Genomic DNA, 27,809 nt, shown 5'->3' on the forward strand with positions numbered 1-27,809 from the left:
CACAGAAGGAGGCCATTCAGTCCATCATGCCTGGCTACCCCAGTCCCCTGGAAAGTCTTTCCTCTGACATTCCTGAGCTGTGCTGTGTGTGGGGACTCGATGGTTTAAAAAAAACACACACACACCAACGTCAAGTTCAAATCTCACCTTTTATTGAGAGGGCTACAATCCTTCCAGTTTATTACGTAGCTCAGGATATTAAAGAATAAAAGCTATTCTCAGACGCATCGGTTGAACAGTCGTGTTAAACACGCAGGTTGCACCATTTCCCACTCAAACGCAACCCTCAGGTAGTTTATATGCAAACAAGGGAGATGATTGGTTAATTTCCCCCTCAAATCATACCTGGGTTCCACACTGCTGGAATTAGCTCAGATTAAATTTCATACCCGATTTGTGTGAAGCTATCCTCCACTGACTGTATTTTGCTGAGTAAACCCTCTCTCACTGGGAGACTTTGCTGCAGTTTGGGAATGAACGAGAATCTCCCTACTTGCTACTCACTGACTGACACCGCGGTGTCAACATTCACACTAATGTACAAAATGCAACTCTGTAAAATCCACTCACTCTATTTATTTGAAAATGGTCTCCCTTTCCTTCTGAAGGCTCTCTGATGTACCACATATAGGCTGGGCCTCAGTGCCTCACCCATTCTGCGCCCAGTTCTGGCCACCCAGAATCTCTAGGCTATTAATCACGGAGCGAGTGACAATCCTATCCTCCCTCCAGCTCTTCCCTCAGCCATCAGGGCGGAGAATCCTTTTGTTATTAATCAGGATGCTGAGGCCAGGTCCACAGTCTTTACTGCCAGTCAGTGTAGAATTGGGGACAAGCTTTAGGAAGGATGTGAAGGCTTTAGAGAGGGTACAGAAATAAAATTCACGAGAATGAAGTCCCCCATCCCTGGAACCAGTTACATGGATGGATCGGAGAAGACTGGGTTGTTCTTCTTGGAAGAGGGAAGGTTGAGAGGTTGGCTACAAGAGCAGGTCAGTGGCTGGGAATTCTGACCTCCCCCCCACCCCCAAAACCCTGTTCATCATTGACAAGGCACACGTCAGGAGTGTGATGGAACACTCTCCACCTGCCTGGGTGAGTGCAGCTCCCATAACACTCAAGAAGCTCAACTCCATCCAGGGTAAAGCAGCCCACCAATCAACACCCCACCCTCCATCATAGATATTCACTCCCTCCACCACCGACACACAGTAGCAGCAGTGTGTGCACCATCTACAAGATGCACTGCAGCAACTCACCAAGGCTCCTTAGACAGCACCTCCCAAACCCATGACCACTAACATCTAGAAGGACAAGGGCAGCGGATACATGGGAACACCACCACCTGGAAGTTCCCCTCCAAGCCACTCACCATCCTGACTTGGAAATATATCGGCCGTTCCTTCACTGTCGCTGGGTCAGAATCCTGGAACTCCCTCCCTAACAGCACTGTGGGTGTACCTACACCACAGGGACTGTAGCGGCTCAAGGCAGCTCACCACCACCTTCTCAAGGGGCAACTAGGGATGGGTAATAAACATTGACCTAGCCAGCGACGCCCACATCCTGTGAACGAATGAAGATTTGATAGAGGTGTTCAAAATCACGAGGGGTCAGGACAGAGTGGACAGGGAGAAACTGTTCCCATTGGCGGAAGGATTGAGAACCAGAGGGACACAGGTTTAAGATAATTGGCAAAAGAAGCAATGGCGACACGAGGAGAAACTTTTTCACGCAGCGAGCGGTTAGGATCTGAAATGAGCTGCTGGAGAGTGTGGTGGAGGCAGGTTCGAGTGAGGCTTTCAAGGGAGAATTTCAAAAGATAATTATCTGGGGGATAAAACTTTGTTGGGCTACGCGGAGGATTGAGATTAGTTGAGTTGCCCTTGCAGAAGGCCAGCACGGACATGACAGGCCAAATGGCCTCCTTCTGTGCTGTAACCACTCCATCATTCCACGAGACCAGAGGTCTCTCGGCTCAGGTCGGAGATATTCCTGGTCCGTGCCGATGACAGTGGCGCCGAAGAATTCACCAACCTCGCTCTAGGTAAGGAACCCTGCTGTCCTTACCTGGTTTGGGCCTACACGTGATTCCAATCCCACACCAGCATGGCTGATTCTGAACTGCCCTCTGAAGCAGCCCAGCTGTCGTATCAGCGAATGTCTCAGGCAAATGGGGAAAGGGCAACGCCAGTGAAGCTCACATCCCCAACATTGGAAGGAAAAGGGTAAAACCTGAAGCAGCAACTAGGGATCGGCTCAGTCCTGTCTAATTCAGCCACACGCAGGCCAAGGCGATGTGGAAGCTGCGATGTGTATTTTAATCTGAATTGAAAGTGGTTGTTTATATAACAGCTTCTCTTTAGAAAATGCTACGGAGAGAATGGTCCTTCAAATCTCTCGCTCCGTCTCCTTCGTTCAGGGGAGCTGGGGTGAGGGGGTGAGGGAGAAGCGGGAGGTGGTGTCGAACGATGTGGTTGTACAGCTGTCCTTTTGGGATTCACTGCTTCAGGAGCAGAACTTGGGCAGCGTGGGCCACTTGCAGACCAGGTACAAAGCGTTCTCTCTCTCTCTCTCTGTCTCTCTCTTTGGTTGGAGAGACCTGTTTTCCCATCATTTCAAATTAGGACACAGCTCCAAACACATCTTTCAAATTGATTAAAGCTCATCTACCAGAACATTAAAAAAAAAAGATACTGCGCTGCTTTCTACACTTACATTTTACAGAACCAAGGCGGGTAGATAGAGTTACGATGCAGATCAGTCACCATCTAAATGAATGGCGGGTTAGGTTCAAGAGGCTGAAAGGCCTCCTCCTGTTCCTCAATCTGTCTCTTTTGGTCTGTTAGACCCACTGAGTGAACATCAGCGTCTGGTTTTTTTTTGCAGGCCAGGGTGTGAAACGTTCCCCTCCCTCAGACACAGGAACCTGACCGCTATTTAACAGCACCTCTATTCCAGTTACCAACCCCCTCCAGGGTTGCCCTGGAGTCTCCAGGGGTTGTAGACTAACTTCCGGCTCACTGCAGCGGGTGACCCAGGAGAAAGGTCATGCGGGGTTATAAAGATGATGGACTGTTTCACTTCATCAATCACACACACAAAAAAATCATTGGTATTGTGAAAAAAGGTAGTTTGGCCGAAATTGAGAATCAACCAATCAGGGTGGGAGGAAGGGGGGAGCAAGCAGTCTGCCCATTTTCCAATTGGTCAATGGGGCAGGAGCGTCATGAGGATGGACACATCTGGGAGCCAACAGCAGAAGGGGCTGGGTTGACAGATGGTAAGTCCCATGACAGAACCTCCAGTGATACACTCTGAGTTGGCAACCTCAGACCCGTACCTCAGTGAGTTGGCCATGTTGTCCCGTCCGAATTAAGCGGGAGTCACCCACGCCCCAGCACCAAACCCACCGCCGCCCCCCCCCACCCAACATACCGTGTTTAATCATGGATACCACTCGGTATTCTGGCAGGGACAAGACGCGAATTGGCCAAGGGGTAAACACGCCTTGCGAAACTCTCCTGGAATCTGAATCCTGCTTGAAGAACGAAGAGATCGTTTGTGGCGTCTCTCTCTCTCTCTCTCCCTCTCTCACACATGCGAAGCTTCAGTGGAAGGGCTGGAAGAGCCACTAGGCCTCAAAGCTCCCCTTTCTTCTCACTGCAGTCCACACAGACCCTGACTGGGTGGTCCCATCCCCGCGAGGGCACGGGCCTCAGTTCTGGGGAACACTGGCTGCAGAAGCCTAGGCCGCAGGCCCGGCAGTGGTGTTTGCCCGTTGTCCCAGAAAAGGGCTTCTCACAGCGGTGACACTTGACGAGTTCGTGATCCGGCACCCAGTAATCAGGCCTTGCCACATCCTTGACAAGTCCTGGAAAACACCAAACAGCGGAAAAAAAAACCCCACACACCATTAGCCATCTTTCACAAGCAGGCCGCACCGCGCTCCTCATCCTGGCTGGCGTATGGTTGCCATGGGCACCAGCCTCTCCTATCTTGCATAACTCATCACTGGTGAGCTTTGTCTAGGAACGTCAGCAGGCTATTCACCAGCAGAAGGCACTACTGTCCTGTTCCTGATCAATGTCCATAAACACAGCCAGGATAACAGTCAGGAGCCCAATTCTCATCCTTGTTTCCAAATCCCTCTATGGCCTTGCCCCTCCCTATCTCTAATCTCCTCCTGGCCTATCTGTGCTCCTCCAATTCTGGCCTCTTGGGCGTTCCTGATTTTAATCGCTCCGCCATTGGCGGCCATGTCTTCAGCTGCCTGGGCCCCAAGCTCTGAAATTCCTTCTCTAAACCTTTCTGCATACCTCTCTCTCTTTCTTTAAGAGGCTCCTTAAAACCTACCATACTGACCTGACCTAACATCGCTTTATGTGGCTCCGTCTCGATTTATAATGCTCCTGTGAAGCTTTTGGGGAGTATTTTTGAACACGTTTTATAAAATACCTTTAAAGTATCATATACGCAAATATTGTGACTGGCTCAAACTCCCCTAGCAACCAATTAAAAAAAAGACACTTCCCACCACAGAGTTCAGCGGTAGAGAATTTCCATTCCACAGCCCTGTAGGCAGCCTGGAGATGAACTCACGCAGGTGAGCAACTCCACGGGGGATCTGCTAGTGGCCCCTCCCTCTGCGCTCTCCATGTCAAAGGGGTGCAGCTTAAGACCCTGAGGGGCTGGACCACAGTTTACTAACGCAGCAGTAACACCACCAGATAACGCAGGGTTGGTTGCACGTACCGAGGGGATATTCGACTGCTGAAGTCATGGCATCCAAAGTACTTTGTGCCACTTCTGTAATCCTGCGAGCTAGTAAACCTTTGCCTTCTCTGGCTGCTTCCAGCTCCTTTCCTGAAAAATCAATGCAGTCAAGTGAAAGGAAGAAATGAGCCCAGAGCCAAAGATCATTCATTGTCACTGAGGAGCAGGGAAGCCCGGTGTTTATCATCCCTCCTTAACTGCCCTTGTCGAGGTGGTGGTGGTGAGATGTCTTCAAGTAGTTTGCTAGAGCATTTCAGAGGGCAGTTAAGAGTCAACCGCATGGCTGTGGGCCTGGAGTCACATGTAGGCCAGACCGGGTAAGGACGGCAGATTTCCCTCCCTAAAGGGACCTTACTGAACCAGACAGGCTTTTAACAACAATCCAACAGAAACCGAGACTCGCTTCTTAATTCCAAAAATTTAAATTTCTCAGTTGCCATGTTGGGATTTGAACTTGCGTCTCTGAATCATTAGTCCAGACCTCTGGATTACTAACCTAGTAACATAACCAGCATAACCATGCCTATAGACATAGCCAGTATCTCACACATCAGTGAGCATACCTCACCAGATAACACAAGGTCATTTCAATGTTTTCCCACCCACCTCCCTACCGCTCTCTCCACCTTAAATTCTCCTTAAAAACCTCTGACCAAACAATCGGTTAATGTCTTGAGAGTTAACGAGCAAATCGCTAGCATGAACCCCAAGCAGTGAGGATTGTAGACGCACAGTAAAATCCATCAGCAAATCTCCCTCCAAGACACACACACACCACCCCAATTTGGAAATATATCGGCCGTTCCTTCACTGTCGCAGGGTCAAAATCCTGGAACTCCCTCCCTAACAGCACTGTGGGTGTACCTACACCACATGGACTGCAGCGGCTCAAGAAGGCAGCTCACCACCACCTTCTCAAGGTCAGTCAGAATCGCCTCACCTTCCTTCTCTGAAACGCTCCTTAAAACTCTAACCTCTTTGACCAAGCCTTTGGTCACCTAACCTAACATCTCCTCATGTGGCTCAGTGTCACACTTTGTTTTATGGTGCTCCTGTGAATTGCCTTGGGATGTTTCATTACATTAAAAGGTGTTATATAAATATGAATTATTTAGTGTTGAGTCCCTAGCTGTTTGTTGTATATATTCATAATTTAGACTTAAATGTGGGAGGCATGATTGAGAAATTTGCAGATGACACAAAAATTGGCTGTGTAGTTGATAGTGAAGAGGATAGCTGTCGACTCTAGAATGATATCAATGGTTTGGTTGGGTGGGCAGAGAAGTGGCAAATGGAATTCAGTCCAGAAAAGTGAGGGGTAATGCATTTGGGGAGGGCAAACAAAGCAAGGGAATACTCAATAAACGAGGTGTAGGGGAAGTGAGAGACCTTGGAATGCATGTCCACAGGTCCCTGAAGGTGGTAGGACAGGTGGGCAAGGTGGTCAAGAAAGCATATGGAATGCTTTCCTCTATTGGGCGAGGTATTGAATACAAAAGCAGGGATGTAATGATGGAACCGTATTAAATGCTGGTTAGGCCACAGTTGGAATTGTGTGTACGGTTCTGGTCGCCACATTACAGGGAGGGGAGAATGTAGAGGAGATTTACAGGAATGTTGCCAGGGCTTGAAAATTGCAGCTACGAGGGGAAGATTGGGTAGGCTAGGCTTGTTTCCTCAGAACTGAGGAGTGACCTAACCAAGGTGTACAAGATTATGAGGGGCCTAGATAGAGCAGACCGGGGTGCCCTGTTTCCCTTAGCAGGGAGGTCAATTACCAGGAGGCAGAGATTTAGGGTGGTTGGTAGAAGGGTTAGAGGGGGACATGAGGAAACACTTCTTCACCCAGAGGGTGGTGGGTGTTTGGAATTCGCTGCCTGGTTTGATGGTGGAGGCAGAAACCCTCAACTCATTTGAAAGGCACCTGGATCTGTACCTAACGTGCTGTAACCTGCAAGGCTAGGGACTGGGTGCTGGGAGCTGGGATTAGAATGGGTGCCTCGTTTTTTTTTTCTTTTATGGCCAGCACATACCTGATGGGCTGTAAGGCCTCTTCCTGTGCTGCAGCTTTTCTCTGGTTTTTAAGTTGCTGTTAAGCAGTAAACATCGCCTTTGCCAGTGACCCCCACACCTCAGGAATGATTAATTCAATAAAAGGTATGGAAGGGTTAAAATTGGGACACATGCAGGTGTGAGGGACAGAGGCAGGGGACAAGGGGCAGACCTTCTGCAAATTTAACTTCTTGCTCTCCTGCACAAGCCCAGAATACGGGCTTGCAAAGAGCCAGCACATGCACGATGGGCCGAATGGCCCCCTTTCTGGGCTAGGAGGTATGATAATGAATTCGCTGTGGAGAAGGTTGTGCATTCGAGGCTCTTCCAGCAACTCAGGAGCCCAGTTCCGGGGGAGAAAAATACATTTCCCAGAATGTAGTTCAGCAGCGTTTTAACAAGAAGTATTTCCAAGCACATCTCAAGGCAAACTCCAACCCTTATTAATTCATTTCAAATTGTGCAAACAGTTTTGTTTTTAAACATTCTACAACAACTTTCCTTTTGAGAATGTTCTCACAGTGTTTGACCTTCAGAATCGAGTTAACGAGGCTTCCACTGGTCAAATCCTCTCTCTCTCCACAAACTGGGCATCTTGCAGAATCCACCAACTCTTAACCAACGACACTTGTAAGTGCTGGAGTTTCTCATTTAAACTTAATCAATTGATTGGGTCACTTTATCAACGGAAGCATTTACAGGCAAGTCCAGTTCATCAGTTTTGCTCTTCAGCAGGCTGTCAGCAGGATTTGATCAGCCTCGCAGCTTAACAAGCTCAACACTTTGTGTTTTCACAGGGTTTAATCGGACTGAACAAGACAGTGTTACAACACGTCAATCCCCCCTCTGAGAATTTTAAAAGAACGATTTGCGATCAGCCTCTACAGTGGTGGCTCACAACTCTCAAACTCTGCAGCCAGGCGGGTTTAAGCCCCCACTCCAGAGACTCGAGCACGAAACCTAGGTGGGCTACGATTCCAAGACACTTCCAGTGCCGTACGGAGGGATTGCTGCACTGTCAGAGGTGCCATTTTCCAGGTTGAATGTTAATCCAAGGCTCCATTCGCCCTCTCAAATGGATGTACAAGATTCCATTCCGAAGAGGAGCAGGGGAGTTTTCCACCCCCCTAGTGTCCTGGCCAATATTTATCCCTCAACCAACACCACCACACAAAAATAAAAAGATCATCTGGTTGTGATCACATTGCTGTTTGTGGGATCTTGCTGTGCACGAATTGGCGGCCATATTCCCTACATTCCAACAGTGACTACAGTGTGAGGGGATTCATTTTAGTGGGAAGGACACACAGAGATGATCTAAAATAAAGGGTCCATTTCTAAAGGAGTTACAGGTGCAGAGTGACCTGTGTGTGCATGTGCACCAGTCATTAAAGGTGACCGACTGGTTGAGAGAGTGGTTAATAAAGCAAACAGTATCCTCGGCTTTATTAACAGGGGCATAGATTACAAGACCAACAGGGTTATGTTAAACCATTATAACATCGATTCGGCCTCAGTTGGAGTATTGCGTCCGATTCTGAGCGCCACACTTTAGGAAGGATGTGAAGGCGTTAGAGAGAGAGAGTGCTGAAAAGATTCACAAGAACCTTTCCAAGGTTGAGGGACTTCGGTTATGTGGATAGATTGGGGAAATTGCTACTGTTTTCCTTGGAGAAGAGAAGGTTGAGGGGGGATTTGATAGAGGTGTTCAAAATCATGAGGGATCTGGACAGAGTAGAGGGGGAGAAATCGCGAACAAGAGGGCACGGATTTATATCTTAGTAGTTACAGTGCAGAAGGAGGCCATTCGGCCCTTCTAGTCTGTGCCATGGTTAAACACAGATTTTTTTTTAAAAATTATTTTGACATGGTTCAATTCCTTTTCAAAAAGGAGAGGTTGCGATGATCCTGACAGCTGATCACCTTCACCGAGGGCAAAGTAGGGTGGGATGTGGAGGGGGGTGAAAACTGCCTCTCTTGAAGAGGTAATAAAAGTAACTGACAAAAGAAGCAACGGAGACGTGAGGAGGAACTTATTAAAACGCAGCGACTGGTTAGGATCTGGAATGCGCCAGCTGAGGGCGCGGTGAAGGCAGGTTCAATCGAGCCTTTCAAGGATGGAATTGGATTATTATCCGAAAAGGAGAATGTGCAGGGCTACGGGGGCGGGGGGGGAGAAGGTGTGGGGGAGTGACACTAGAGAGCTGGCACAAACATATTGGACCGAATGGCCTCCTTCTGCGCTGTAACTACTCTTGGGGATATGCCAGAGGGTGGGTGAGGCACGATGGGCTGAACAAAAAGCAAACATGAAGCCAGTGACTATTACCTGTGCTGTTCCCACCTGTTCTGAAGCAATCATCACACACTCTCACAGCAGCGCTACCCCAGCCCCGCTCTGGGACAGGCATGCTTTTGCTGGAACAGGCATCGCAGCAACCCTCCCCACAGAAGCGGCAGTGATGTTTGCGCTCTCCATCCTGAAAAGGTTTCTTGCATTGTTGGCACTCCTGTGAAGAATTAAAAAAAAAGAAAAGATATCAAGGTCTCACATTGAGAGGGTGACCAGGCCGGACAACAAGATACAAGGTTCTGCCAAAGGTCTAGAGAGGGCGGGTTTGGACCGGTTCACTTAACTGGCGAGATTTCAGCTTTCGACACAAAACGAATTGTTGGAGCCAGCAAAGTACAGGGTCCTGGTTTTCATCGCTTTCCCATCGATGGCCGGGTTTTCTATCCGTGCCTCAAGCTCTAGAATTCCCTCCCTAAACCTCTCGCCCCCCACCACCACCCCCTCAAAGCCCATCTCTGGGAGCCACGTGTTCGGACGTGGCCAGAGTCAAGGTTCGTCCGACAATCGCTCCCGTCTGGTTTGCTAAAGCCACGGGCGCTATAGAAATGCAAAGCCGTCGATGCTGCTGTCTGCCGGCCTTCCCAGTCCCAGCCTTTCAGCCGTAATGAGGGGGCAGTGCAGAGGGTAAACTGTGGCACCATCACCCACCACCACCCCCCCCAGCCAGCCCCCAGGCTATGCCCACCGCAGGTTGGGTGGAGGGCAAAGAGTGGGTGATTTGCCCATCGCAGGGAGAAGGTGGGCTGTTACTCAGAAACCTCATCCCCCATCATCTGAACAAAGCCAAGACCGGCCACGTTTCTCCAGAGAAGCTGAGTGGTTTGGATCCACTCGCATGGTGATTACGAATGAGGAAGGCCATTCGGCCCCTCTTAGTCCTTCCATTTACAAAGAGTCAAAGACCACCCCCCCCACCACTTCCTCCCCATTGAAGTTTCCCTTTATTTTGAAATTCATTCTTAGGATGCAGGCATCTCTGGCAAGGCTGGCATTTATTGCCCACTGTACCCTCTTGCCCCTTGAGCAGGTACTGAGCCTTCTTCATGAGCCTCTTTAGCATCTCCAAGTTGGTCATTCTTTTAGATTCTGAGCGTAGCAGCCCCAGTGAAATTTTCACTAACGCTAGGGCACAAACTAACAAAAAGACCTGCATTTATACAGTGCCTTCCAAAACCACAGGGACGCCCCAAAGTTTTAATGTTGGAAACGCAGCGGTAATTTGTGCACAGCAAGCTCCCACAAACAGCGATGTGCTATTGACCCGATAACCTGATGTTGGTTGAGGGGTAAATATTGGCCAGGACACTGGGGAGAGCTCCCCAGCTCTTTTTCGAGATAGTGCCACGGGATCTTTGCCGAGGGGGCACCCGGGGCCCCAGACGAAGGACTCATCCGCATGATGGCGTCTCCGACAGTGCAGCATTCCCTCAGTACTGCACTGGGAGTGTCGGCCAGGATTTGGCGCTGGATTCTCTGGAGTGGGGGCTTGAACTCTCAGCCATCTGACTCCGAGGCGAGAGACGCTGGTTTTGCTTTGCCACCCATTACATTCCTGCCTGAAATCCAGGTTGATAACAACAACAACAACAACTACTAAAGGTATTTTTTTATATAAATAACAAGGGGTAACTCACGGTGATCTGGGAGTTGGGCCTCCAGTATTCTGGAGCCACCTGGTCGGTTAACCAGGCCGTGATTGCCTTGGTTGGGCCTGTACTGTACTCAGTGACTGACTGGATCATATAGTTCACACCGTCCAGGACCCACTGAGCTCCATTACTATTGTCCTTCAGGAACGCCTCACTCTGAAACATATATAAAAAAAAGACTTGCATTTCAATAGCGCCTTCTACAACCTCAAAAAAACATCCAAAAAGCTTTACATCCAAAGTGCTTTTGAAGTCTAGTCACTGTTGTAGGAAACATGGCAGCCAATTTGCGCACAGCAAGCTCCCACAAATAGCAATGTGATCATGACCACGACCGCACAATCTGTTGTTCGTGATGCTGATTGAGGGATAAATGTTGGATCACGACGCCAGGGAGAATTCTCCTGTTCTTCTTTGAAATAGTGTCGTGCAATCTTTTTTTTTTTGTACATCCACCCGAGGGGGCAGATGGGCCCTGGGTTCAACGTCTCATCCGAAAGATGGCATCGCCGACAGTGCAGTGCTCCCTCGGCGCTGCAGCCTAGATTTCTGCTCAAGTCTCGAGTGGGACTTGAACCCACAACCTTGTGACACAGGGAAGGGAATAAATCCACATGCGAATCATCATTTACAGCCCATCGTACAGAACACATTCATGTAATCACTCCCTAAGACAGGATCTCCGGTTTGGAGTTCAGAGTCACATGTGCTGTGGATAAAGGGGAACCAGTGGATGTACTGTACTTAGATTTCCAGAAGGCATTTGATAAGGTGCCACATCAAAGGTTATTGCAGAAAATAAAAGCAAATGGTGGAGGGGGTGACATGTAGGCATGGATGGAAGATTGGTTAACTAACAGGAAATGGAGTTGGCATAAATGGGTCATTTTCTGGTTGGCAGGATGTGACGAGTGGTGTGTCACAGGGATCAGTGCTGGGGCCTCAACTCTTTACAATTTATATAAATGACTTAGGTGAAGGGACCAAAGGAATGGTGGCTAAATTTGCTGATGACACAAAGATAGGTAGGAAAGTAAGTTATGAAGAGGACATAAGGAGGCGACAAAGGGACATAGATAGGTTAAGTGAGTGGGCAAAGATCTGGCAAATAGTGTTATATTCTCTGGAGTGGGGTCTTGAACTCTCAGCCATAATATAACATTATAATGTGGGAAAATGTGAAATTGTTTATTTTGTTTTGGCAGGAAGAATAAAAAAAGATACGTCTAAGTGGTGAGAGATTGAAGAGCTCTGAGATGCAGAGGGATCTGGGTGTCCTAGTGCATGAATCACAGAAGGTTAGTATGCAGGTACAGAAAGTGATTAGGAAAGCTAATAGAATGTTATCATTTAATGTGAGGGGAATTGAATACAAATGTAGGGAGGTTATGCTTCAGTTGTACAGGGCACTAGTGAGACCACATCTGGAGTATTGTGTACAGTACTGGTCTCCTTATTTAAGGAAAGATGTAAATGTGTTAGAAGCAGTTCAGAGAAGGTTTACTAGGCTAATGCCAGGATTGGGCAGGCTGTCTTATGAGAAAAGGTTGGACAGGTTAGGCTTGTATCCGCTGGAGTTTAGAAGAGTAAGAGGCGACTTGATTGAAACCTTTAAGATCCTGAGTGGTCTTGACAGGGTGGATGTGGAGAGGATGTTTCCTCTTGTGGGAGAATCTAGAACTAGGGGTCACTGTTTAAAAATAAGGGGTCGCTCATTTAAGGCAGGGATGATGAGAATTTTTTTTCTCTCAGGAGGGTCGTGAGTCTTTGGAACTCTCTCCTCAAAAGGCGGTGGAAGCAGAGTCTTTGAATATTTTGGGGGCAGAGCTAGATAGATTCTTGGTTAACAATGGGGTGAAAGGTTATCGGGGGTAGGCAGGAATGTGGGGCTGAGATCTTATTGAATGGTGGAGCAGGCTCGAGGGGCCGAGTGGCCTCCTCCTGCTCCTAATTCATATCTGGAAGAAATCCAATTCACTTTTCATTATGCAAGATCCCAGGATTTTTTCCTGTGGATCCCGTGCCACGATTCTGTCCGTTTATTCCCCATGGGCTACAAAAAGCAATTATATAGCCCCTTATTATCTTTCACATTCCCCCCATCTCTATCGCTCTCCCCATCTTCATCTTTTTCACCATAGGCTCTCAAAAATGGTTTGACATCAATTACTCAAAAGGTGCAGTTGACTTTACAGGAGAGACAAAGAGAGAAAAAGAGCGAGAGAGGAGAGAGGGAGGGAGGGATCGTGCTCATGAGCATGCTCGAGCGGAGCGAGAGAGAGCGCGAGCGAGAGAGAGAGAGCGCGAGCGAGAGAGAGAGAGCGCGAGCGAGAGAGAGAGCGCGAGCGAGAGAGAGAGCGCGAGCGAGAGAGAGAGAGCGCGAGCGAGAGAGAGAGAGCGTGAGCGGAGCGAGAGAGAGCGCGAGAGAGAGAGAGCGCGAGAGAGAGAGAGCGCGAGAGAGAGAGAGCGCGAGCGAGAGAGAGCGCGAGCGAGAGAGAGCGCGAGCGAGAGAGAGCGCGAGAGAGAGCGCGAGCGAGAGAGAGCGCGAGCGAGAGAGAGCGCGAGCGAGAGAGAGAGAGCGCGAGCGAGAGAGAGAGAGAGCGCGAGCGAGAGAGAGAGAGAGCGCGAGCGAGAGAGAGCGCGAGCGAGAGTGAGAGAGAGCGCGAGCGAGAGTGAGAGAGAGCGCGAGCGAGAGCGGAGGAGAGAAAGATAGAAAGAAAAAAAGGAGTGAGAGATGCTTATGTGTCATAAGTCTTGTCTCTCTCTCTCTCTCAGGTCCACAGCATAAAAACAGCATCAGAATTTCAGTCCAGATAGTTTAATGCCTCCTCCATGTCTGTCACCCGACTCCCTTGTGAACATGCGGAGTGTTTGTCAGATTCTAGTTGCCTTGGGTTGTTCACAGGCAGTTAGACACTTGTTCAGGCGATTCTCACACTCCTTTCCCCGCTCTGCTGCCCACAGCCTGTCAGAAGCCATCAGTGTCCAGAAAACGGCCCCTGACAGATGGCCTCAGGCTGGAAATCTGTTTACAACCCGTGTCTCTCTCACTCACTCACTTACTTGCTGTGTGACCGAGTCTCAGGATGGTTAACACATCCACTGTACCGTGATGAAAGAGCAGATAACACAAGGGGGACACAATTCATGCAACACCAAAACTAACATCAGCCTTCCATGGTCAAACGAACGACCCCGGGAGCCGGACTTCCAGGAGGAATAAGACGCCATATTATTTGGGTCTCGAATTAGGGTTAGAATCATGGAATGGCCTCCTGCTGTACCCATTCAGCCCATCATATCTATGTCAACTCTCTGCAAGAGCAACTCACCTAGTCCCACTCACCTGCCTTTTCTCCTTAGCCCTGCAACATTCCTCTCAATATAATGAATGCTCTCATTCCGTTTTGAAAGCCTCAATTGAACCTGCCTCCACCTCACTCTCAGGCAGCGCATTCCAGACCCTAACCACTCGCTGTGCAAGAAAGATCCCCCCTAGTGTCGCCATTGCTTCTTCTGCCAATTATCTTAAAATCAGGGCCCTCTGGTTGGATGAGCTCCTGGAGGGCTGATCACATGACCTCCCCCCCACCAACTACCCTGCCCCCCCACACTCCTGCCATTGGCCCCACGACACATCAATCTTCATAGGCACCGCCCCCTACGCTAATCAATCTCCACCCACCCCCATTCCAAATCTTCAACATTTTTAATCACTAATACCGTTTTGAGATTTTCTTCCCCTCCTCACAGCCGTATTAAACTTCAACTCCCAGAGAGCAGTAACCCAAATGTTGTGTAGCACACTCACCCCTAGCCACACGTGCTTTAATTCAGGACGCACAGCTGACCCCTCTGGGTCTTGGTTTCCGATCCAGTACTGTCTGCTACGATAGATAATCCCACAGTTCGGACACTCCAGAACATACCTAAGTAGCAAATTAAAAACACATCAGAGCATAAAGCGAGGCGACACAATGTCGATGGTTTGGTTTTTAGACCTTCGTTTCTCTCTCTCCTCCATTTTCCATTAATATATATATTTTTTTAAAAAGATCCCAAGCGCTGGGAAGACGTCTCAATGTTGGTGGGCAACAGGTTAAAGATTGGACAGAGTCTGGGCAGCAGAGAAGTTGCAGCAGGGATTAACAGTTAAGGACACCAACCAGGTTTTGGGAGATTGTGAAGACTGGAGGTGGTGAGAAATTCCACCATCTACAGAGAGGAGGTTAGTGTCAATGTTAATAAATATGGTCTCCGAAGAAGTCATATGGACCTGAAATGTTAACCCTGTTTCTCTCTCCACAGACGCTGCCAGACCTGCTGAGTTTTTCCAGCATTTTCTGTCTTTATTGCAGATTTCCAGCATCGGCAGTATTTTTGCTTTTATCTTCATAAATATGGAGTTTAACGCTGCGCTGTCACAAAAGCTTGCATTCGTGTAGTGCCTTTCATCGCAAGCTGTTCCAAAGCGCTTTACAGTCAACGAAGCATGCTTAAGTGCGGTCACTGTTGTAACCTCGGGAATGGGCCAGCCGATTTGTGCACAGCAAGCTCCCGCAAAACCGCATGGCGACAAATGCTTTTTGTTTTTAAAAATGCGAGGGAGGGTGAAATATCGAACAGGACACCGGGCGAGAACTCCCCTCACCCACTTCAAATTGTGGCCATGGGACCCTTTACCTGAAAAGGGCAGATGAGGCCCTCAGTTTACTGCTTCCCCCAACAGTGCGGCACTCCCTCAGCACTGTGCACGGGAGGGAGATCGGACGGGAGAGGGGATTTTAGATTCAGGAAGAACTAGTGGGGGAATTTCGAGGACGAGCAGGGCTGCGAAAGGAGTTGGGGGGGGAAATGCTAGCGTCATCTCTTCCTTCTGTACAACAGGGCAGCGAATCAGCTGGGACCCCTACTCTCCACCTCTATCAGTGCAGCCGACTTTACCTTCACCGGGGAGGATCACAGAGCCCACTCACCCTGACCAGGCATAAGTTGCAAGTCCGAGCCACTTGCTGTCAGTCGATGCAGAGGTTTTGGGATTAACGGCCACCTCCCAGCCACGCTCATAGCACACCTGGATCAGTTCAAAGAGAGAATTCAGAATTCAGCACTGCCACCTCTTCCCCACCTCCCCAACCTCCCACTCCCCAACCCCCCCACTCCCCAACCCCCCACACCACAGGCTTAGACTCCACACATTGGGAACATAGGAGCAGGATTAGGCCATTCAGCCCCTCAAGCCTGCTCTGCCGTTCAATAAGATCATGACTGATCTGGTTGTGGCCTCAAACGCATTTCCTGCCTGTCCGCTGCCCCCACCAGATGTTACGCCCCAAGGAGCAGAATTGTTTTCTAGAGACTCATGGGGGGAACAGAAGACCAGGAAAATACATCTGCTTCCACTACCTTGCTGCATAAAAAACTCCCCATCCTGACTTGGGAATATATCGGCCGTTCCTTCACTGTCGCTGGGTCAAAATCCTGGAACTCCCTCCCTAACAGCACTGTGGGTGTACCTACACCACACGGACTGCAGCGGCTCAAGAAGGCAGCTCACCACCACCTTCTCAAGGGCAACTAGGGATGGGCAATAAATGCTGGCCCAGCCAGCGACACCCACATCCCATAAAATGAATTAAAAATTCTCCCCATATGACCTTTGGCTCAACTGGTGTCCCTCTGGTTACTGACCCTCCTGCCACCAGAAACTGCTTGGTCTCATTTACTCTATCAAAACCTCTCAAATCTCCCCTGACCTTCTCTGCTCTCAGTAGCGTAGTGGTAACATTGCTAGCCAGAGGCCCAGGCTAATGTTCTGGAGACATGGGTTCAAATCCCATCACAGCAGCTGGTAGAATTTAAATTCAATTAATAAAATCTGGAATATGAAGCTAGTCTCTGTAATGGTGACCATGAAACTATCATCAATTGTTGTAAAAACTCATCTGGTTCACTAATGCTCCTTTAGGGAAGGAAATCTGCCATCCTTACCCGGTCTGGCCTACATGTGACTCCAGACCCCAAGGCAATGTAGTTGACTCTAAACTCCCCTCCGGGATGGCCGGGCAAGCCACTCAGTTCGAGGGCAATTAGGGATGGGCAACAAATGCTGGTCTTGCCAGCGACACCCACATCCCATGCAAGTAAAAAAATAGTTTCTTCAGGAGCAGATTTACCTTGCAGATCAGCACCTTATTGTTGTACTGGTGTGTGTAGCGACACCGGCCACTTGCATGGTGTGGGATGTCGTCCTTGATGTGGTTCATGTTCCTCGTACAGTGAGATCTTCAATTAGAAACAAAGGAACAACTACATTTACTCAACACAAAAACAGAAACAGAGAAACCTGGAAAAACTCAGCAGGTCTGGCAGCATCGGCGGAGGAGAGCACAGTTGACGTTTCAAGTCCTCATGACCCTTCGTAAACTACATTTACTCTCCCGGTTACTCTCCGCAACCCATTTGCCTCAACACTGCTCTCTGGTTTACTGTCAGTTTCGTGTTGTGTTGGGTACAGAGGAAACTTAGGGGAATATTGTCAAGACTGGAGAATTTTAGCGATGAGGAAGGGGTTGGGTAGGCTCGGGTTGTTTCCTTTGGAACTGAGGGGAGATTTAATTGAGGTGCATAAAATTATGAGGGGCCTGGATAGAGTGGATAGGGGGGACCGGTTTCTCTTAGCAGAGAGGTCAGTAACCAGGGGGCAGAGATTTTAAAGTAATTGGTAGAAGGATTACAGGGGACTGGAGGAGAAATATTTTCACCTGGGAGTGGGTGGGGGCCTGAAATGATGATAGAGGCAGAAATCCTCAACACATTTTAAAAAACACTTCGATTTGCACTCAGGGTGCTGTAACCTACGGGGCTACAGAGGGGGATTCGGCCGCCTCAGACCCGCTGGGCCAAATGGCCTCCTCCTGTGCTGGACACTTCCTATGGGGCAACCAGGATTCAGGAGGAATCAGCAAAGCAGCAGCAACAACAGCATCATTCGCCCCGATCACTCGACAAAACCCCAGACCAGAATTGTGGGCAGAGATTGGCAGAGATTTTCCACTAAGCCCAATCCCCCCCTTTACCCAACTCGCTCCCTCTGGGGGCATATTAACTGGAGACACTCTGTAAAACGGACAATATCGAGTTGGAATTAAACATCCCGTCCAAGACTGCGAATGTCGCTTCCTCAATGAATAATCGAGGGATGGCGACACATACGGAGCAGGGGTGAAGATAAGCAGAATAAAGAGCAGGCTCAAGGGGCCGAATGGCCTCCTCCTGTTCCTATTTCATAAATATCCCACATTCGTAAAGCTAATGAACTGCAGAGATAAAGTCTATTTAACTCTCTTGAATCTTGCTGAAAAGGAGAGGCATGTTGCTGAAGCTTTTCGTCTTGCACTCAGCAGGACAAACACAAGAATTCCAAATTTCAAACACTCACAACAATTTATACTGCACGAGAAAAGAGGTGCTGATTGGTTGGCAAGTCAACTCTGATTGGCTGAGGAATTGCCATGGAGCAAGCAACCGGGGAGGCTGCTCTGTGTCGGATATTGGGGATGTGATGTGATACGATCCAGAGCTTGTCCAAGGTTTGCCCCAGTGACTCCTGCCCCATTTCTGGAGTGTGGAAAGCAGAGGCATTGCCGAGAAGGCAGGAAGCTCTCTAACGACGCAGTTTGATGGAACAAATGGAACCCTCTAGCGCCCCCCCCCCCCCCCAACTTGAGGACCTTAACTCACCCGCAGCTGAGGCAGACGTTGGAGCAGCTGAAATATTCATCAGGGAAGAAAGAGCTGGTGGCAATTCGGTTATCTGTTATCTCCCCGTTGAATCTCATGCTCAGAGCCTGGGGAAGAAACAGGGAGAAACGGGTCTCAGATGCATTTATATAGCGCCTTTCACAACCTTACGTGCTCTACAGCCAATTAAGTACTTTTTTTTCGAAGTATAGTCCGTGTTGTAATGTGGGAAATGCAGCAGCCAACTGCTGCACAGCAAGATCCCACAAACGGCAAACAATAATGAACAGATTATTGTGTTTCTTCACTGACATTGTTTGAGCTGTTTGAGGGATAAAGGGGCCGAATGGCCTCCCAGGACCTAGGGGTGGTGGTGGCATCTCTGCTCTTCCTCAGAACAATCACTAAGGCATCTTTTACATCGGATCTGAAAGATCCTCAGACAATGCAGCACTCCCCCAATACTGCGCTGGGAGGATCAGCTGAGATTTTGAGTGGGTCTCGAACCCACAACATTCAGGCTCGATGATGTTCAGCCAAAAAGTTTCCTCCCGGACCATTCGTTGTGCATCACGTAAATCCCCCAGCACAGGAGGCCATTCAGCCCATCGTGCTTGCGTGGACTCTGGTGGAGCTGCCCTACTGGCCCCCACCTTCCACCCCCCACTCACTCACCCACCCATCCACCCACCTCCCTGCCAGCGTTACCTTCAACACGTTGTAGACGATAGCGGGTGGTCTCCGGGAGCGGGTTGAGGTGTTGCTTGCCCGTCTGCGCACCACCTCCAAGAACCCACTAAAGTCGGTGGGCGGCATCGTGGTCCTTGTGCCAACGTACTCGATGGAGTTGAAGGCTTCGGTGCTTAAACCCAGCTGGTGAAACCTCTTCTGGAGCAGCTGCTCTGCACTTCCTGGGGCCTGGGAGTCTATGGTGGGGGGGGTTCAACACAGCAGCTAAACTCCTGGTCAAAGTGATTCTGTACATCGCTGGTTTTAAAGAATTCATTCACAGGACAACGCTTAACATTTATCACCTGTCTCCAATCGCGCTGGGGGTGAACCAAATGCTTGACCACCAGGGGTCATTTCAGGTCGCAATTAAGAAACCACCACATTGCTGTGGGTCTGGAGTCAGGTGTAGGCCAGACCGGGTAAGGACGGCAGATTTCCCTCCCTAAAGGACATTAGTCTTACGATCTATAATTTCATGATCACTGTTACTGAGACTAGATTTTATTAACTGAATTTAAGTTCCACCAGCCGTGGTGGGATTTAATCCTGAGCCCCTCTGGATTAGTAGCCTAGTGACATTACCACTATGCCACCCGCAACCCCCCTAACAATTTATAATGGACAGATTCGAATCCCAGCCAACTCCCTCCAAATAGGATTAAGCTCCAGGATTAAGGCTGAGTTTTATTTCAGAAGGAGATGAATGGGGTGCCAGTTGAGTCTCGGTTTTGGGAAACTGGCACTAGTGCACATATTCCCAAGGCTCTGGCTGTGTGGGCCGCACATTACATTCTATGGAGCCTCAGGAAGCCACAAACAGGCCCCGATTTTAAAAGGTTTGGTTGGGGGGGGAAGGTGTTTAGTGGGGAGGGGTCCAGCCACAGAGCACGAGCCCCAAAACACAGGGAAAACCCAGGCCAGGCTGGGCCGGGGAGCTGAACAGCTGGAGCTTTATTTCCACAAACCTTCCCCAACTCACAGCGAGGCCTGGTCAGGCCCACTACCAGGGTGAGGGGGGCGGTGGGAGCGCTGGAGGCTGTAGCCAGGGACCCAGCTAAGTGGCGAGAGGCGGGTTGGGGCATTTGGGAAGGGGTGGGAGACAAGGGAGCTCCAAGGCTTCCTGTTGAGGCCTGGAGGAGGCCGAGGGGAGGTGCAGAGGTCAAAGGGCGTTGGTGAGGGTAACCACTCCTGGCCTTTCAATGACCCCTCTCAGATAGCCTGAGCTTCTTCCAGCCCTAAGCCCCCTCTCGGCAGGTCTGGCCTTGGAGACGGGAGAAGCCTTCACCCGAGGCTCTCAGTGAAGGTTACAGTGGGGTCCCGATGTCTGCCTTCCTACTGGAAGGAGGTTAAGATTGGGACACAGAGGGGTCAAAGGTGTCCTCATTACAACTGCGCCCTGCCCACTCTCCCTCTCACGCAACGGGAGTTAAAAACCCCATTCGTTTGCAGAAATTGCCAATTGTAGCTACAGGATTTCCAGTCGCGAAATCATTCGCCAAGGGAGGCAGAAGGCATCATTTCTCAAAACTCTAAACTCAAACAAGACAAACCAAATGAGGGAGAAATATTAGCGGAAACAGGACTGAGCGTTGAGGGAACAAAAGCAAAAAAAAATGCTGGGTAAACTCAGCAGGTCTGACAGCATCTGTGGAGAGAGAGACAGAGTTAACGTTTCGAGTCCGTGTGACTCTTAGAAGAACAGTCACTCGGACTCGAAACGTTAACTCTTGTCTGTCTCTCCACAGATGCTGTCAGACCTGCTGAGTTTACCCAGCACTTTTTGTTTTTGTTTCAGAGGGTGGATAGGGAGCAGCTGTTCCCCTTAGTTGAAGGGTCAGTCACGAGAGGACATAAGTTCAAGGTGAGGGGCAGGAGGTTTAGGGGGGGGATGTGAGGAAAAACTTTTTTTACCCAGAGGGTGGTGATGGTCTGGAATGCACTGCCTGGGAGGGTGGTGGAGGCGGGTTGCCTCACATCCTTTAAAAAGTACCTGGATGAGCACTTGGCATGTCATAAGATTCAAGACTATGGGCCAAGTGCTGGTAAATAGGATTAGGTAGGTAGGTCAGGTGTTTCTCACGTGTTGGTGCAGACTCGATGGGCCGAAGGGCCTCTTCTGCACTGTGATTTCCAGCGTCTGCAGTATTCTGCCTTTACCTGAGCGTTGAGGGACTGGAAAGGGGTGGTTGAGGGTTGTAGGTAACAGCTTCCCACTCCCCAAGGTTATGGTATTGGGTAGATTCGCAGTAAAGCTCCCTCGACATCGTCCCAACACCGGGACAACCAAAACCATCATCAGTGGCCCAGCTACAGCAGGGATGATATTTATATCAACCACCAGCCCTGGGGAGTGAGAGTTAGTGTCAAACTAGGGGTAAATAAGCACCTGCTGGATTCAGCCAATGGGATTTGGGCTGTCAGGTTTCACGTAGAAACGCCCTCCCTCCCCCACCCACCCAGTCAGCTGATCACCTGGGCGCGACTTCAGGTTCTCTCACAGGTCAGTGTCTAACCGCATCCCACCCCCGCCCCCCATCGCCGTCAGGTAAACCCACTCCCACCCCCTGCGCCCCTCCAGGACTCACCGCAGCCCAGTAGCTTGGTGTTGGAGGTCTCGTGGAAGATGATGAGCGCAGGCCCCAGGCTGGACAGGGGCACCTCCAGGCCGCAGCGGTCCGACATGGCCTTCAGCTCACCGGTGAAGTGCTTGAGGTAGGCCTGGGAGGCGTTGCCCAGGAAACGGAAGAGGTCGTTGTGCAGCCGCTCGGCCCGGGTGCGGTAGACCACCACGTCGGAGACGGCCAGCACCTTCAGCAGCAGCCGCATCCGTTGGTTCTGCTTGCTGGTGGCGCCCAGCAGGCCTTCAGTGTCCAGGAGGATGAGGGACAGCGAGGGGTCAAAGGCCGCCCAGACCCCCACGGTGCAGGAGTCCTGGGTCTCCGAGGTGTGGAACGCCTCGTGGCTGTCGAAGAAGGCGGCGTTCAAAGTGTGAGACTTCCCATCCCCCGTGTTGCCGAAGACGGAGAGAACTTTGACGGCCTTGTTGCCCGGTATTCCCAGTTTCTCCAGGAAGTGTTCCTCCTCCGTCACCTTTCAAACAAGAAGGCACATTAACCCCTTCACGGCAGCGGCTAGCACTCCGAAGGTTCAAACCCAGAGCCCACAGCACAGGAAATCCAGCCTGACACTCCCCCAGCTGCAGTCCCGAGGGAGTGCTGCACTGCCGGAGGTGCCGTCTTTTGAAAGTAAACGTTCAACTAAAGCCCCATTCGCCATCTCAGGTCAGCATAAAAGATCCCAGAGCATCACTTCGAAGCAGGGCAGGGCAGTTCCTGCTCCAACCCCAACCCACCCCGATTGCTCTGGCCAATATTTATCTTTTAAAACCAACATCCCCAAAACAGATTTTCTGCTCATTATGGCATTGCTGTTTGTGGGATCTTACTGTGCGCAAATCGGCTGCTACATTTCCTACGTTACAAGAGTGACTGTGCTTCATCAGCTGCAAACTGTGTGAAATGTGAATATTTTCACCACAGTTTGTCCTGATGTGTAGCATTTCCTTGTTTGTGAAGCCAATGTAGAGCCTTTCAAAAAAATTCCCCACCAAAAATACATCTTAGCACTTAGTAAACTAGCCTGGTGTCAGGGATGGTGTAGTTTAGCATCAGTTAATCAATTAGAATGATTAATCCTTAAACAGAAGCAGAGAGAGAGAGAGAGAGAGAAACTATTTCTGCTGGCAGGTGAGTCCAGGATTACCGGACATTGTCAAAAAATTGCAGTCAGACCTTTCAGGAGTGAAGTTAGGAAACACTTTTACACTCTGAATCCCCCACTGTCAACATCCTGGGGGTTACCATTGACCAGAAACTGAACTGGACCAGCCATATAAATACTCTGGCTATAAGAGGAGGTCAGAGGCTAGGAATCCTGCAGCGAGTAACTCACCTCCTGACTCCCCAAAGCCTGTCCACCATCTACAAGGCACAAGTCAGGAGTGTGATGGAATACTCTCCACTTGCCTGGATGAGTGCAGCTCCAACAACACTCAAGAAGCTCGACACCATCCAGGACAAAGCAGCCCCGCTTGATTGGCACCCCATCCACAAACATTCACTCCCTCCACCACCGATGCACAGTAGCAGCAGTGTGTGTACCATCTACAAGATGCACTGCAGGAATTCACCAAGGCTCCTTCGACAGCACCTTCCAAACCCACGACCACTACCATCTAGAAAGACAAGGGCAACAGATAGATGGGAACACCACCACCTGGAAGTTCCCCTCCAAGCCTCTCACCATCCTGACTTGGAAATATATCGGCCGTTCCTTCACTGTTGGTGGGTCAAAATCCTGGAACTCCCTCCCTAACAGCACTGTGGGTGTAACTACACCACATGGTCTGCAGCGATTCAAGAAGGCAGCAGCTCACCACCACCTTCTCAAAGGGCAATTAGGGATGGGCAATAAATGCTGGCCCAGCCAACGAAGCCCACATCCCGTGAACGAATAAAAAAAACTGAAAAGGGTGGTTGGGGTTTGGAGCTCTCTTCCGCAAATGGCTATCAATGCTCCATCAGTTATTGATTTTAAAGCAGAGCTTGTTGGACTTTTGTTACCCAGAGGTATTAAAGGGATATGGGGCAAAGGTGGGTATATGGAGTCAGGTCACAGATCAGCCATGATCTCATTGATTGGCAGAACAAGCTCGAGGTCCTGAATGGCCTCCTCTTGCTCCTACCTTCCCCTTAGCCCCTCAAATCATAACAGTTGTCCCCCTTTTAAAAAAGGAGCCCAAATCTTAACATTCCAAATTCTAGTAATTCCTTTACAAATGAGAAATTTTCTTTTATGAGCTTTGCAGTACAGCCTGCCATTGTCCGTCAGTCACCACAGGCCTCAAACCTTCCTGTGTGCTCCCTCTCTGGAGAGGCGCTCAATGTGGGAACATCTCCGTGGAAAAGAGGCAGGCAGCCAGAGCAAAACTCCTTCCCATCCCATCAACCGCACTTGCCTGGACCTCTTAACATCCAGGCCCAGAGCAGTCAGGCAAGGGCAGCATTAGTTACAATAGAGCGGCAGCACTTACAGTGATATACTTCATGCGTGACTTATGTACAACATATGTCACCTACATGGGTGTGGTATTCCCATGTTGCTAAAGAAAAACACAAGTTTTGTCACTGGGCATCTCTGCTGCTGAAAAGTCGCATTTAATTCTGACCATTTTAATGTGGAATAATAATCTCAAATTGCCTCTCTCCATCAGGGGCTTCAACTGGTGCTAGAATTACATCTGATAGTGTTCTGTAGTTAGGACGCAGCCTGCTGCTCAATGCAGTTCAAGCTGCTTTTCACTGGGGATGTTAGAGCCCATTTACCTGTCCTCGGCACTGCAGCAGCTCACCAAGGCTCCCTCGACAGCACCTTCCAAACCCACAACCACTGCCATCTAGAAGGAGAAGGGCAGCAGACACATGGGAACACCACCACCTGGAAGCAGCATTTCACTTGCACTTCCCTCGATTTAGTCTACTGCATTCGTTGCTCCCCAATGCGGTCTCCTCTACATTGAAGAGACCAAACGCAGACTGGGCGACCACTTTGCAGAACACCTTCGGTCTGTCCGCAAGCATTACCCAGACCTCCCTGTCGCTTGCCATTTCAACACTCCGCCCTGCTCTCATGCCCACATGTCCGTCCTTGGTCTGCTGCATTGTTCCAGTGAAGCTCAACCCAAACTGGAGGAACAGCACCTCATCTTCCGACTAGGCACTTTACAGCCTTCCGGACTGAATATTGAGTTCAACAACTTTAGATCATGCACTCTCTCCTCCATCACCACCCCCTTTCCAATCCCCCCTTTTTTCCAATAATTTATATAGATTTTTCTTTTCCCACCTATTTCCATTATTTTTAAATGTATTTCCATCCATTGTTTTATCTCTACCTTTTAGCCTATTTCGATCCCTTACCCCCACCCCACCCCCACTAGGGCCATCTGTACTTTGCTCGTCTTGCTTTCTACCCTTAATGTCACCATTAGCACATTTTTTAGCTAATGTCACCACCATCAACACCTCTTTATCCTTTTGTCTATGACATCTTTTAGTTATCTCCACCTATCACTGGCCCTCTATCCAGCTCTACCTGTCCCATCCCCCCTTAAACCAGCTTATATTTTACCTCTTTTCTATTTTTCCTTTGTTCTGTTGAAGGGTCATACGGACTCGAAACATTAACTGTGCTCCTCTCCGCAGATGCTGTCAGACTTGCTGAGTTTTTCCAGGTATTTTTGTTTTTGTTTTGGATTTCCAGCATCCGCAGTTTTTTGCTTTTACCACCTGGAAGTTCCCCTCCGAGCCACTCACCATCCTGACTTGGAAATATATCACCGTTCCTTCACTGTCACTGGGTCAAAATCTTGGAACTCCCTGCCTAACAGCACTGCGGGTGTACCTATACCACAGGGACTGCAGCGGTTCAAGGAGGCAGCTCACCCCCACCTTTTCAAGGGGCAATTAGGGATGGGCAATAAATGCTGGCCCAGCCAGCGACACCCACATCCCACAATCAAAGAAAAAGAGATGGGAAATTCTAATGCCCTGGAGAGGGGAAATACAGAGCCTCGTCACACTTGTAATTGCCTCTTTATGGCCCACAGGATAGGCAGCTTCCTTCATTCTCTAGCCCGTCCACCATCAGGGCCTTCCTTTCGAGCGGTCCCCAAACTCTGCTCTGATCTCCTCTTTTTGGAGATTAGCCATGGAGGGTGCGGTGGGGGGGGAGGGTATCTTGCCTCCCTCATCACCAGAACACTGCGGGTGTGAGGGGGGTTAATTTGTGACAACAGAAGTGACCTCTCATCCTGCAAACCCAGCCCAGATTAGATTGAGAGCCAGTGGAGCAGGATTTATGTAAATAATGCTCCTGAAATGCAATTACTGCTGTTCTGCAGCTAAGCATAAAGATAGACTTGCAATTACATAGCACCTTTCACCACGTGCCGAAGTGATTCACAGACTTTACACCTTTGCAACAAAGCCACTATTGAAACGTAGGAAACACAGCAGCCAACTGGCACACAGCAAGCTCCCACAAACAGCAATGTGATACGTGGCCAGGTCAGGTTGAGGGGTAAATACCATTGCAGATACTGGGAGGGCTTCCCTGCTCTTCTTCAAAAGAAGTGACTTTGGGATCTTTTATATCCACCTGGGGGTGCAGGCAGGTGACATCTCATCTGCAAGACGGCACCTCGTGACAGTGCAGCACTCCCTCAGTACTGCACAGGGAGTATCAGTCAGATTCTGTTCTCAAATCGATGGAGAGGGGAGGGGGGGACTTGAACCCACGACCTTCTGACTCAGAAGCAGGTATGTTCCTATAAAGTGGTGTCGAGGTAGAGGATCAGCCATGATTTAATAGAATGGGGGAGCAGGTTTGATGGGCTGAATGACCTACTCCTGCTCCTGTGTTCCTATGAGAGCTATTCACAGAGCCAGAGCTGCCACTCTTAGCTAGCTGGTCAATAATTAACCTGTGCATTTGCACAGAGGCCTTTCATTTCGAGAGTTATGGATTCTGCAGGTGATTTCCACAACCACCACCCACCCCCAACCAGCTAATCCGTCCAGAGTTCCCCTGTTCACCCCCTAACACAGTTAAGCAACATACAACATCCTTAAAATAAAAAAAACATTTCACTGCAGATAAACACATCTCCTTTAAACAGCACAGGCCCTTTAAGAAAGAATGAATTTACATAGCGCCTTTCACAACCCCAGGGGCCTTTACAGCCGTTGTTGGGTGTGCGATCGCTGTTGCGGTGGAAGAGGCCGAATTGGCGCACAGCAAGCTCCCACAAACAGAAACGCGACGATGACCAGATAATCTGACCTGAGGGCTAAATATTAACCGGGCAATGGCAAAAAAATAAAAAAAATTTTTAAAAATCTTACAGAAATTCGAAAGTATCAAAAGACTTGGCGTGTCGCAGATGGTTTTTTTTTTGGGACCAATTTTCCGTGCGGTTAAGGCCTGGGAAACCAGTGCAGATGTGTAGCCAATTCTCCAAACCCACCCCCCCCCCCCATCAACCCAAGTCAGGCTGGATACAAAGTGTCGATGGAAACAATCAGATTGTTACATTGTGGCCAGGGGACAATTGTTACTGTAACAAACCAGAATGTATCTCCTGAAGAATTCTCATTGCCATTAAAGACCGCGACTGCTGCTGGTCAGTTTCACGTAGGGCGGATGTAGATTTCAGGTCATTGCAGCAGTGAAACCGACCAGAGCCCCGTCAGTTGCACCCTCTGGCTTCCCTGTCAACACACTGGCTTCTCCAGTTCGATTTACCTGTAACGTTTCGTTCTCATCAACCAGCAGGAAACTTTTGCTGCTGCTCTCCCCCGTCTGAGTGTTGATGTGTAGCTCTCCCATCTCTCTCAGCAACGAAGAGGACATTTTTTCTTCCCCCCCCACCCCCCCTCCTCCCT

At 49.5% G+C, this 27,809-nt stretch overlaps 1 protein-coding gene across 2 annotated transcripts; it reads right to left on the bottom strand.

Moving 5' to 3' along the window:
- Positions 1–130: 130 nt before the first annotated feature.
- LOC144671445 (zinc finger FYVE domain-containing protein 1) lies at positions 131–27,795 on the bottom strand. Of its 2 annotated transcripts, none has more exons than XM_078533353.1 (11): positions 27,670–27,795; positions 21,891–22,395; positions 19,282–19,499; positions 18,574–18,680; positions 17,007–17,115; positions 15,807–15,904; positions 14,642–14,759; positions 10,816–10,986; positions 9,173–9,338; positions 4,756–4,866; positions 131–3,874 (listed from the first exon to the last, which is right to left on the bottom strand). In XM_078533353.1, exons 1-11 carry the CDS (start codon positions 27,775–27,777, stop codon positions 3,642–3,644), a joined length of 1,944 nt encoding a protein of 647 aa, XP_078389479.1. In that variant the 5' UTR covers positions 27,778–27,795; the 3' UTR covers positions 131–3,641. The 2 variants fall into 2 exon arrangements, with proteins under 2 accessions (XP_078389479.1, XP_078389478.1); XM_078533352.1 differs by having other exon boundaries at positions 9,158–9,338.
- Between the last annotated feature and the right edge of the window lie 14 nt (positions 27,796–27,809).

The sequence above is a fragment of the Cetorhinus maximus genome, chromosome 32 (assembly GCF_964194155.1).
Source record: "Cetorhinus maximus chromosome 32, sCetMax3.hap1.1, whole genome shotgun sequence".
Lineage (NCBI taxonomy): Eukaryota > Metazoa > Chordata > Chondrichthyes > Lamniformes > Cetorhinidae > Cetorhinus > Cetorhinus maximus.